Here is a 12525-nt window from a genome sequence, read left to right as displayed (position 1 = left end):
GCACCCCCGACCTCTCTCCCAGCTCATCCCTCTGCCCCGGGGGTCCCGCACCCCCAAACCCCCTGCCCAGCGCACTCCTCAGCCCGGGGGTCCCGCATCCTCCATCCCCGGTGTCCCGCACCCCCGACCCCTCTCCCAGCGCATCCCTCCAGTCTCGGTGTCCCGCACCCCAGTGCCCAGCGCACCCATCCCGCTCGGGGGTCCTGCCCTCTCAACCTCCCCTGCCCAGCGCACCCCTCAGCCCGGGGGTCCCGCACCCTCCAGCTCCAGTGTCCCGCACCCCCGATCCCCCTCCCAGAGCATCCCTTCACCCTCGGTGTCCCGCACCCCCGAGTCCAGCGCACCCCTCCGCTCGGGGGTCCTGCCCTTTCAACCCTCCCCGCCCAGCGCACTCCTCAGCCCGGGGGTCCCGCATCCCCGACCCCTCTCCCAGCGCATCCCTCCACCCTCGGTGTCCCGCACCCCCGACCCCGCACCCATCCCGCTCGGGGGTCCCGCATCCTCGACTCCCCCGCCCGGTGCATCCCTCCACCCGCGGTGTCCCGCACCGCCCGACCCCGCTCCCCCCGCACCCCTCCCGCGCCGGGGGTGCCGCGCAGGGCCCGCGGGCTCTCTCCGGGTGACACCTGCCGGCGGCTCTGCGGGGACGCGCCCGTGGGTGCGGGAAGAGCCCCCGCGCCGCGCTCCGGAGTCCGTCCCCCCCCCACCACCCCCGTGCCCGCCCTGCCCTCGCCTCCGCCGCCCCCCGCTCCCGGCGCTCCCGTCCCGCTCGGGGCCGATGCTCCGCCGCTCTCCGCGGGCGCGGTGCTGATTCTCCGCCGCCGCCGCCCCGCGCCCGCGCACTCCGCGCGTCCCCGCGCCCCGCTCCCGGCAGCCGCATGGCCGCGGAGGCGCCGGGCGGGCGGCCGCGGCCGGGAGCGCCCTGCGGAGGTGAGGGGGGGGGTCCACGGAGGGTGGGGGGGGGGAAAGGCACCGTCCCCGGGGGATGCGGGGTGGGGAGGGATGCGGGGGACATCGGCCCCGGGGAGGGGCAGGCGCGGTGCCCCCGCTGGGCTGCCCCCCCCCCCCCCCCCCCCGCGCCCCCCCCTCCCGTGTGCATCCCGCCCCTCGCCGATGCCGCGATCCCGCCGATCCGGCGCCGTGCGGAGCTGGGCTGTGCAGGGAGGCGAGGCGATGGCGAGGCGGCCGCGCTCCGCTCGCTCGTGTACGTATCGCTGTGACTTTATGGAAGTCACCAACTATCGCTGCGGCGCATCGGTCACCGCCCGGAGCTGCCCGGCGGAGCGGGGCAAGGCTGGCTCGCTCTGATTTGGGCGCGTAGTTATTTACTTAATGGAGATTTCGCCGGCAAACAGATAAGTGAGAGAGGCTGCCGGGTCTCTCTGAGCGTGCCGAGTCCAACTTCTGACCGTGGATGAAAGAGGGATGCTGAGGTGGTGTGGAGACAGGACTGGTAAGAGCTGCCAAGGAGCAGGGCAAGCCAGTACAGCTGGACAAGGGGGAAAGGGGAAGGCGGTGGGAAGGCAGAGGGGAGAAGGAGAAAGGGGAAGATCAGTATAAATCTGAATTATTTCTTTTTGCTGAGTGTAGCCTCCCGCCCTGGAGGTGGTGGTTGTAGGTTTGTGACGCTGGAGGAATAGCTCGTTTTCTTGTCCAGAAGGAACCTCTCCTGTGTTGTCCCTGCCTGACCGAGAGCCAGGGACACACCGGGAGCTCCGGGAGGGACCCGTGAAGTTCATCCCGTACTTTTCCTCCCTTCATCCCCCCCCTTGCCGCTGCTGGCACATTAGCATGCAGGGTAGGCTCTGTGTATTTAACGACTCCATTTGCCAGTGTCTCTGTCAGCTCACACCGCCCTTCTCCAGCCGCGCTCCACAACCTGCCTCCCTGGACCAGCCGGGTCCATCTCCCGGCTGCGGCCACCCCAGCGGATTCTCCGGGACCCGGGTGCCGTTCCCAGCTGGATCAGGCAGCCAGGGCAAAGCTCCGAGCGGTCCTGGAAGGGGAGGGGGCAAAGCGAAGCGAGCTCAGGCGAGAGAGGCAGGGAGAGCCTCCGTCTCGGCAGTAATGAGGGAGAAGCTGTTTAGTCATCTCTCTATATATACTTTCACAATGATGATCGCATTTACTGATTGCTGCTGACTGCGCGTAGAGAGGGAGTCAAGAGGCAGGCGGCACAGCTCACCTTTCATCCTGAGGAGTGACTGCTCCCCCTTCCTTCCAGTTCCCCACATTTAGCCCTACTTTTGGGCGCCGGGTGTCTTTCCTTGCCAGGTAAGGCAGCGCTGCGAGCCGGCAAGATGGGGCTCTCTGGGCTGACCGGGAGGGAGGGAGGGGAGAAGTTTGCATGCATTCATCCTAAGCCTGTTGCTTTTGCTCCTAAATCTCTCCACCAGACCGAGGGAGCGAGTGTTTTGCAGAAAGTTTTATTTCCTGATGTGGTTGTGAAGGGAAAGGGCGTGTGGCTGACCGAGGATACCGAGTCGTGGCTGACATGTTTTGCTTTAAAGCAAATGTCTCTTTGCTGCCTGAGCCTGACCCAACAAGGACAGGGAAGAGGGAATGATGTCAAGGCTCTTCACTCCCATTACCAGTGTCTCATCAAGAAACTCACAGTATGTTTGTGGGGCAGATTGCAAATCATCCCTGTCTGCTTCTAGAAAGGGAAACACTGAGATTTTTGGGTTGTTTTCTGCTTTTGTGAGAGGATGAAGAGACAGTTATTAAGTGTGGCACTGCCGTGGGAGCTAACGGGGTAAGAATCCAGCCTTTATTTCTTGACCCTTTGGGTGAACAGACATAACTGTTCTCTGAAGTTTTCCTCCAGAGCTTTCCTGACCTGCCATACCTGAAGGGTTTTTATTTCCAAGTGGGATGAAACCACGGTGCCCACGGAGTGGCTGCAGCACAGACAAACCGCGGGGGCCAGCAGTGGTCGGGAGGGACCCCGATGAGGTTGGAGGTCCTGGGAGGGGGACAGGGGGCTCAAACCTCAGCCTTTTCCATCCAATTCGCTTGACCATTTCACTGTCCCCACAATTATCTCCAAAGAAAACAGATTCCTTTCTCTACAGATGCTGACTTTTTTAAATCAGGAGGCAAATTATTTTATTTCGTGTACCAGGTCTTCTAAATGTCATCAGCAGGGTGCCAGTCTGCTGGTAACTAGTTCCTTTCAAATTGCATGCAGAAATTATGGCAATTAAAATTAGAAATATGGGTATAGCTAAAGATATGCTTGTTAGAATTGGAGTGTGTCTGTTTTCTGTGTGAGCTGAAGAGACTCTGTGGACAGTACAGTAGATTTTGAGTCCAGCCAGTTGCTTTGCATAGCAGTTACCAAAACCCAGGCAGGCAGAAAAGGAAGATTCTTCCCCCATTCTGTAGGTAAACTTGTTATTTCATCTTTTTTTTTTTTGCTCAGCCTGTGCAGCCCTGAATTACAAATCCAGTCCTCTCTCCTAATTTTCTGTCTCTTATTTTGGGGACGGGTGAAGTTCCAAGGACTTATGGACAAGAAAAAGCAAGACCTTTGTGACAGGAGATTTCATTACTCTTCTCCCTCTCGCTCTTAAGAAAATTTATAGCCAAAAAAGATCTTTTTTTTGTGTGTATTTATGGATCAAATGGGGCAGATTCAATGCAACTTAAACAACTGAGCTGTGCGTGCTGTGCTTTCTTGACCAGCTGCGTCTCTTGGTCCCAGAGAAATGGGAACTAAACTTTCACAGAAGAATTCCCCTCTCTTTCTCTTTTGCTTTAATATCCTGTCCACTATATTCAGATATTTATAGCTTCCCTACACATCCTGCCAGCATGGAAGGACCCATTTTATCTTTAAAAATTGATTTAAAAATGCGTAAGTCACTTATGAGTTGCCACTGCTTGATTAGAACAATTATATGTGAAGTATTTATAGTGCCTGAGCAGCTAATGTAGGTAACCTGGAATCCACAACCAAAGTTATGAAAGTACAGAAGAGGTTTCTGATGCAGTTCCCCCGAGAAATCAGGGGAGATGAGGATGAGTGAGGAAGCTGCTCAGGTCACCCTGCATCAGTCCTGGCAGAAGGACTGTGGTGGTGTTAATTGAAATTAAAAAGCAGAGAAGACAGATTACCAGCAGGGAAAGGAGGAATAAGATGCTTTATCTTCGTTTCTTGGTTGTTTGCCTGTATGTGTTTGCTGATAAATGAATGAAATAGTTGTTGTTTTGCTGCCTCTCGTTCTAAAGTGTTCCATAACAATGAAAAGATCCACCACTGCTGGTAGAAGGGATCTGCCTGAGCCCACTGAGCCCCTGGAGATGCCCTTTCAGCTGAGGGCTGGGGGATCTTTTCAAAGTCATGCAAAGAAAGTTTCTCTGCCTGGCACAGACGACAGAGCCGGGTCCCCAGGGCTGCCAGTCTGGCACTATGAATGCAATAAATTCCCTCTTTAGGGCGAGGGAAAAGGTAGTGCTTTGTAATATTGAACAGTCCTTAGGAGGGAAATGTCGTGGGATGTTTCCTCCAGTGCTGTGCAGATAAAGCAAAGAGTCTCCTTGGGATAAGCATCACTATGGATTATTGCACGTTCCATAATTACCAAAGCTCTTCCAGCAGCAGTAAGATGCTCACACGAGGGATTTCAATTGTCCTTTAGGCAGTAAAATTGCACAGAAAGATGCTCCCCATTAAGGTGATGAATGTTAATTTGCCCTGAAGAGGAAGAGCGTTTCTGGGAGCAGTTCAGTCATTTTCACCCCAGATGGATTCTGTCAGTTTTTGTTCAGTGTTTTGATGGCCTGTTGAAATCAATAATGCTGCAGCCTGACTGGCTGGAATGGCAGCTTCCACATAATTTCAAAACTTTAGAGGAAAACTGCCTACAAAGATACAATTAAGCTTTGAGGGCCTGAGTCAGTGGAATCGATGGAATTTCCATTGATAAATCGACTTTTGATAGGGCTCCTAATGCATCTCTTATGATAATGGCACCTTTCTTCAGATAATTTCATGGTAGAGTTAGAAGAACATTAGGGAAATGAAAGTAAATGCAGGTTAAAATAAAAGTTAAAGACTGTAAGAACTCTGACCAAAGATCAAAAATCTGAAGAAGATTCGTGGTTAGATCAGAACCACAAAACCTGTTTGAACTTCAAGAGAATATTGGCTGAGGATCTGGACAACTTGGGGTATTTTTAATTTAAAAATCCAAGAGTGCAGTGAACATATGTTGTTTCAAACTAACAGTCCTTCAGTTCTTCAGGTGAAGGACTTCTGCCTCTCTGTTAGCCAGGAAGAAAAGCAAGGAATTCCTGCTGGAAGGAAACCCTCCAACTTTGGGGAGCATCATTCTGATGCCCTTGGTAGCTTAATCCATGAGCTTTCACCCCTGGCACTGAAGTTTGCTGTTGCTCAGGTGTTCTGAGCAACGTTTCCCTGAAAGCCAGAACTTGCTCCTGGTCTGGCAAAGGGCTGGAATTCTCCACAAGAGTAAAACCCACCTGTAAATTAAGGAGAGCAGCAAAAAACTGCTGCTGAAGCCAGGCCCTGCATTGAAGGTGGAAGAAAAACAGTGAAAACCAGAGATTTTTTTTTTCCCATCCCTTTCAGCTGAGGATGTTCTTAGTGCGAGATTCAGAACATATTGAACTTGTTTAAGGCTGGAAACACAGCTGAGCCCAGCCTGGGGTTTTTGTGGTGTAGGATTTCATGGGGTGAGCTGCCAGCTGATTTCACTGGAGTTCCCAGCTCTTGCTTGACAGCTGTAGTTAAACTGATGAGCACACGAGTCTTACACCTGGGGAATTATGGATTAGTCTTGTTTGGAAGGAAGCAAATATAAATTACCGTGTTTATGCTACTTTTAAAATGCTTTTAATGAGGAATCATTTGCTATTCAAAGTTTCAGTCTAGAATAAAGCCACAACCTCGCTGAGCTGATTATCGTGTGCCTTGTTTAACATCCTTCTTTGACTGGGAGGTGAGGGCGAGCCAGTTGTTTTAAATTCTTGTGTCTGTGCCGACACCAGGGCAAGACACCCCCTGCTTGACTGTGTGCTGTGTTCTCTTTTGCTCTTGTGTTTTAGATGGAACTGATCTGACTTCCAGCAGGTCTCGGGAGCATCCTGATCATCCTCTCCAGTAACAAGGCCCGGGCTCATCATGGCAGCAGGAGTAGCAGCGTGGTTGCCCTTTGCCAGGGCGGCTGCCATAGGATGGATGCCAGTGGCCAACTGCCCCATGCCACTGGCTCCAACGGAGAAAAACAAGAGGCAGGACGAGCTGATCATTCTCAATGTGAGTGGCAGGAGATTCCAGACCTGGAGGACTACACTGGAGAGGTACCCGGACACTCTCCTGGGCAGCACTGAGAAGGAGTTCTTCTTCAACGAGGACACCAAGGAGTACTTCTTCGACCGGGACCCCGAGGTCTTCAGGTGCATCCTAAATTTTTATAGAACTGGCAAGCTGCACTACCCCAGGTACGAGTGCATCTCTGCCTACGACGAAGAGCTCGCCTTCTACGGGATCCTGCCCGAAATCATCGGGGACTGCTGCTACGAAGAGTACAAGGACAGGAAGCGGGAAAACGCGGAGCGGCTGATGGACGACAACGACTCGGAGAACAACCAGGAGGGCTCCATGCCGTCCCTGAGCTTCCGGCAGACCATGTGGCGAGCCTTCGAGAACCCCCACACCAGCACCTTAGCCTTAGTCTTTTACTACGTCACCGGTTTCTTTATCGCCGTCTCCGTGATCACCAACGTGGTGGAAACTGTGCCCTGCGGCACCGTGCCCGGCAACAAGGAGCTGCCGTGCGGGGAGAGGTACGCCGTGGCTTTCTTTTGCCTGGACACGGCCTGCGTGATGATCTTCACCGTCGAGTACCTGTTGAGGCTCTTCGCGGCCCCGAGCCGCTACAGGTTCATCCGAAGCGTGATGAGCATCATCGACGTGGTGGCCATCATGCCCTACTACATCGGCCTGGTGATGACCAACAACGAGGACGTCAGCGGGGCCTTCGTCACGCTAAGGGTTTTTAGGGTTTTCAGGATTTTCAAGTTCTCCCGCCATTCCCAAGGCCTGAGAATCTTGGGCTACACCTTGAAGAGCTGTGCCTCCGAGCTTGGCTTTCTCCTCTTTTCCCTCACTATGGCAATCATCATCTTTGCGACTGTGATGTTTTACGCGGAGAAAGGGTCCTCGGCGAGCAAATTCACCAGTATTCCTGCTTCCTTTTGGTACACTATTGTAACCATGACAACACTGGGGTGAGTAGTACTTTTCCTTTCCCTGAGCAGCAGGCGAGCATGCACGGGGAGCTTGACTTCAGCTGCTCCTCGGCGTTTCCCCGGGTGCATGTTCGGAAAGGGTCGGGGACCGTCGAGGGCTCGATTGTTCTTTGCCTTACAACTTCTGCGGGTCGGGGGAAGTTGCACAAAAGGGGAAAAAGCGCTTCCACCCACTTGACAAATGCTTGGCACGACGGGAAATGAGTGGCAGGTCCTGATTCGCGCTCCTGCTGCAGCAAAGTTGCCACGAGGGCGGGGGGGGCTGGCACAGGGAGCTGCTGGTTTGTCCTGACGTTCATTCGAGCCGCGGGTTTTACACAAAGTTGCTGATGGGTCTGTTGTGTCTCTCCGCGGTGTCGACCGTTGTTTCTTCTCTTGACACGCCAGGAAGCACAGATTTGCTGAATTCAGGTGGATGTCGTGGGTCAGTGGACTGAAAATACTCCGAGATCGCCAGGGCAGGGTCTGGTTTGCACTCAGTGGAGCAGGAGATGAGCTTCTTGTCTGGGGGTGGTTGTGAGTTTGCAAACTGAGTGCGCCGTGGTGGTTACAGTAGAATTTCAAACATTCCCATGGACAGGTACAAAGATAATGGAATCAAAGCAAGAGGGATGTAGCCTGGAGGGCGCTTTTTTCCACTTATATTTCATTTCCGTCTTACAGATGTTTCTACTGAGATTATAGATTTGTGCTTCTGCTGCTCTGAACTAAAACCTTTGTAAGCAGAATAGCCAGGCCCTCACCCTGACAAGGTTATGTAAAGGAAAGTGGGCATTGCAGGCCGTGCAAAGCTGTGATGGAGTGCAATCTCTCCATCCCACACATCAGAACAATACACTAAGTTTATAGTTACTTTACGAAGAGTTTTCCCACTGGAGAGTTCGCACAGGTTTAATATTCCAATCTAGACAATGCTTGTTCCTGTAATACTGTGGCCACTTTTTCTCTAAACTGCTTTTGATTTTAAACGCTTCCCTGTGCCCATTATACATGAACAGGCTCGCAGTAGCACTTTTAAATTATTAAAATCATAATTCAGCTGTCAGAAAAGTGCCAAATCCGGGCATATGACAACCGAAAGTCTGAATTTCTTCATTAAGTGCAAATGTAGAAGCTTTTTGTCATAGTCACCTAAAGATCTTTTATTCCTCTTTTTTAATATCTGAGCAAAGTGTGCAAGTTTATGGCGAAAGCTGCTCCTTACCCTGGGAAAGTCAGTGCTTGCTTAGAAATAGAAGGTGGACTTTGCAGCCCAGCACTCCCCCACCCTGTGGCTCAGCTTTCCATATTGTGACTGGTCCATACTGGTCAGTTCTCACCCTCCTGTCCCCACCAGCAGCTTCAGAAGAACACCTGCCCTGGGTGGCTTCTTTCCTGTGTCCTCTGCACGAGGGGAAAGGCCTGAAAATCCAGTTCTCTCCTGGGGTTTCTGTTTGATAATGATCACACCCATCCCTCTATCCACACACTCCTGTGCCCATTCACACTTTTGCTGTTACATCTTTGTGACAGGACAGTTGGGGTCAAGGGGACGTTCTGGGAACAAACCCAATACGTGCAGAATGTGCTGGAGAGAAGCTGAGCCTCTCAGGCAGTGCCTCATCAGGGCAGTGGCTCAGTTTTGGTCTCCTTCCCTCCCTCTCTGAACGCACAGACCCGCAAACCAAAGTGCTCCTGAGGACCTTAAAGTGCTCTCAATCTGTTGTAATCACAGAAATTATGGATAAATGAGTGCTTTAAATGAGTTGACACGGATTTAAGAAATTAGGCATTTAAACACAGCTTTGTAAAAAATTCGTTGGGAAGGGACCCATAAAATGCTGTCAAAATCTTAAGGTTTAAGCTTTTCTAGTATTTGGGAATTTTTTTTTGCCAGATTGTAATTAAAATAGGTGCCTCTAGCAAATAGTGTTATCAGCTGAGTTTAGTGTTCTATCACAGATTTATAAGAAACTCAGAAACATCAATAACAGCAGACCCTGAGGAGCCCGTGTGCACTTGGACAACACCCATCTGCCCAGAACCACACTCAGCAGCTCCCTGAAGCCAAACACTCTCCCAAAACCTGTGCTAGAAAGAAAAGTTGCAACTCTGAGCCATAAAAACCTGATTGCTGCCAGCCCAGCTCTGCAGAGCCCCCTCCAGACACCCTCCTGGAGAGGCATTTTTGGGGCTGCTCAGGACTGTGGTGGGGTCCCAGCGCTGGTGGAACGAGGCACTGGCTGTGCCCACAACTCTCCCCCACAATTTGGCAGCACAGCAGTGAAATCCCTGACCTCCAGGAGCAAACCCTTTGTCCTCAGCTCATTTCCACCTCCTCATTCCCACCCTGTGGGGTGGGCAGTTGACCCTCCTGGAGGAATGAACCCCTCGGGGTTAACCCTCCTGGCCCCCTTCATTTCCCCAAAAATCCCTTCAGTTCTGACAAACTGGAGCTACCAGGCAATATTTCATATACATCTCTCTTCAGAAGCCATTTCAATATGTTTGGAAGGATCTTGCTGCTAATGAGAGTACTGGCAATTCCCATCACAGACACATTGCCAAAAATGCAGCCAAGGTCTCCTAATCCATCAGACTTTGCCTACTTAGTGCTTGCCAGTTCACTGCTTGTATTTCAGCAACACTCAGAGCTTTTATTGGTATCCTAAATATTTTCTGCCTTTTGCCTTTAATAATTCAGCCAGCATTTAAAGCAAGAGATTCTAAAGCAGGTTTTTAACTCAAAACTATACGTGTATATTTTGTTTTCACCGCTGATACATTTAAATGCAGATAAGTGAATGTTTCCCTGACACTGGAATCCCACTGTTGCCTTGACAGAGTGCTTTGTAGGAGCCATTTGGAATATGCAGGATAACTTTTCCAGTGTTATTAAGACGTTAAAAATTAGCCCCATGTATATAAAATGGAAAGTTTACTTACAACAAACAAACAGGGCCAGCAGTAGGAAACCATGAACCCTCCCACTGTGCTGTGCATCAGCTGCTGTTCCAGTTCCCTAAGTATCCTTAGGATGCAATCGAATTTCCGGATTGACCCATAAATAAAAAGCAATAAAAATGCTGTTCTTCTGGAAGGTGAAGCTCTGCATCAATAAATAATTGCTGCTTTTGGTGGGGTTACTATGAAAATCAGTTTAGAGAAATCCAGGGCGATCCAGCTCCTTAGGTAGTTAACAACCCAAGGAGACAGGTACAATAGTTTTTCTGGAATGGGAAACAAAGCAAAGGAATTAAATTATACTGACCCTGCATCTCTGATCCCTCTGCTGTGCTCATCAGCCCTGGTTTAACAGAGGCTGTTTTTAATTTAGCACGATTTAAATTTTGCTCAGGAGGTTTTATAATGAAAGCATTATTCTTGGGTGCATCTTAAATCAATCTGAATTACTGAAACAACTATTCAAAATTAATTCAAAATCAGCTCTCCAATTCATGCAGAAACATTTTTCTCAAGAGGCAAACAGCTACCCATCCTCTCTAAAGCACCAGTACAACAAGCACTGGCCTTGCCAGGACTCTTGGCTGTGTCCTGCAGGAGGTTTTGACCCCCAGGACCCCCCCTGAAAGCAGAGGAGGAGCACAGTGCTGGTCCCATCCCAGCACTCACGTCCCTGTCCTGGTTTTTAGCTAACTTGATGTGCAATAACCACCAGTTTTACATCTACTTAAAAATGATTGCATGCTAATACGTTTGGTTGCCTTGTTACCAGCACGTTGGGCTTCACAGAACCACAGAATGGTTTGGGTTGGAAGGGACCTTAAAGCTCATTTTGTCCCACCCCCTGCCAAGGGCAGGGCCACCTTCTACTAGCCCAGGTTGCTCAGAGCCCTGTCCAATATTCAGTTTTATTCCCATTTACAGAGTGCAGTGGATGAGGCGGCCTCATGTTCCACTGCTGCCCCTCTATGTGCATCCCAAACACAGCAGTGGGACGAGACCTCTCCCACACCACTCACCCCCACGCCAGTTTTGCCCAGAACACATGTTTTTCTAAGCTTTTTATAGCTGTTTTCATTTCACCTGACAAGAGCACTATGTTTCAGACTCCTGGGCAGTGTCCATGGCCTGCAGCAAGTTGTAGCTGTGAAAACCTGAGTGCCACGTCTGCCTGCACCTCCCTGGGCACGGAGAGGCTCCCGAGGGTCCCTTTGGGCATCACAGCCGGGCTCCCACTGTGCCCCAGAGAGGGGAATAAAATCCCAGAATGGGTTGGGTTGGGAGGCACCTATAAGCTCATCTCATCCCACCCCCTGCCATGGGCAGGGACACCTTCCACTAGCCCAGGTTGCTCCAACCTGGCCTTGGACACTTCCAGGGATCCAGGGGCAGCCCCAGCTTCTCTGGGCAACCTGTGCCAGGGCCTCCCCACCCTGACAGGGAGAAAGTTCTTCCTAATATCTAATCTAAATTTACCCCCTGTCCATTTTAAGCCGTTCCCCCTTGTCCTGTCTCTCCAGGCCTTTTGCAAAAAGTCCCTCTCCAGCTCTCTTGGAGCCCCTTTGGGTACTGGAAGGTTCTGTGAGGAGGGAATATCCATGGAGGGAGTCATCACTTCTGATCATTTGCGTCAAGAAACCAGCAGAAATGCAGACCAAGAGACAGAGGCTGATGATGGATTTTGTTCTGCCCTGAGCTCAGGGATACACTGTGTGGTTTTCTATTGCCTAATGAAGGCTGAGCTCCCACAGCTCAGCGCCCTCGGGGTGGTCCTTGGAGAATCTATCTCTGTCTCTCTCCCTTACAGTTTGCAAGAACATAATGCTTTTGAGAACACAATCCCCCTTTCAGAGCTGGCTGCACTGGTCAATGAGTTTGAGAGACACACATCAGTGCTCTTGGACAACACAGTCCCATCTGTATAATTCATTTAAGGAACCAGGTTAACGCTGGGAAGTCAATAAAGCAGCCGTGCTGGCCTGGTTATGTCAACAGCCTGGGCTGGAGCAAGAGCTGAAATTTCTTAGAGGTTTCATTAGCTGAGTGCACAGAGAGCAGGGATTTGGGGGTAGGGTTTGGTTTGGTTTGCCTTGGCTCAGTCTGGTTCTGCAAAACCTGGATCAGAGAGAATGCAAGCGAACGGGCGCCCGAGCAGCGCCTCCGACAGAAACATCACTTTGGGGTTTGCTTATTTCTTGGCTGGGTTTTTTGTTGTTTGTTTGTTGTTTTTTTTTTCAATCGGTGTCCAGTCAGGGCAAAGGAAGGGGCTGAGATTTAAGCAGTGCAATGGGATGTGAAACCCTG

General features: G+C 51.3%; 1 protein-coding gene across 5 annotated transcripts in view; it reads left to right on the top strand.

The window, feature by feature from the left end:
- The first annotated feature begins 867 nt into the window (after window positions 1–867).
- Window positions 868–12525, top strand: part of KCND3 (potassium voltage-gated channel subfamily D member 3) — a 140682-nt gene continuing 129024 nt past the window's right edge. For 2 of the 5 annotated variants that reach the window (XM_032710530.1, XM_032710526.1), the window contains exons 1-2: window positions 1152–1453; window positions 6073–7257. In XM_032710530.1, the coding sequence (XP_032566421.1) occupies window positions 6149–7257 (1109 nt within the window). In that variant the 5' untranslated portion in view covers window positions 1152–1453; window positions 6073–6148. Of the gene's footprint in view, window positions 931–1151; window positions 1454–1865; window positions 2275–2495; window positions 2756–6072; window positions 7258–12525 lie in introns of those variants that run through there. The other 3 variants (XM_032710528.1, XM_032710527.1, XM_032710529.1) reach the window with 3 other exon arrangements.

Source organism: Chiroxiphia lanceolata, chromosome 25, assembly GCF_009829145.1.
Source record: "Chiroxiphia lanceolata isolate bChiLan1 chromosome 25, bChiLan1.pri, whole genome shotgun sequence".
NCBI classification, from domain to species: Eukaryota; Metazoa; Chordata; class Aves; order Passeriformes; family Pipridae; genus Chiroxiphia; species Chiroxiphia lanceolata.
The sequence above is the reverse complement of the archived record's forward strand: the minus strand, read 5'-3'. Positions and strand labels throughout refer to the sequence as shown.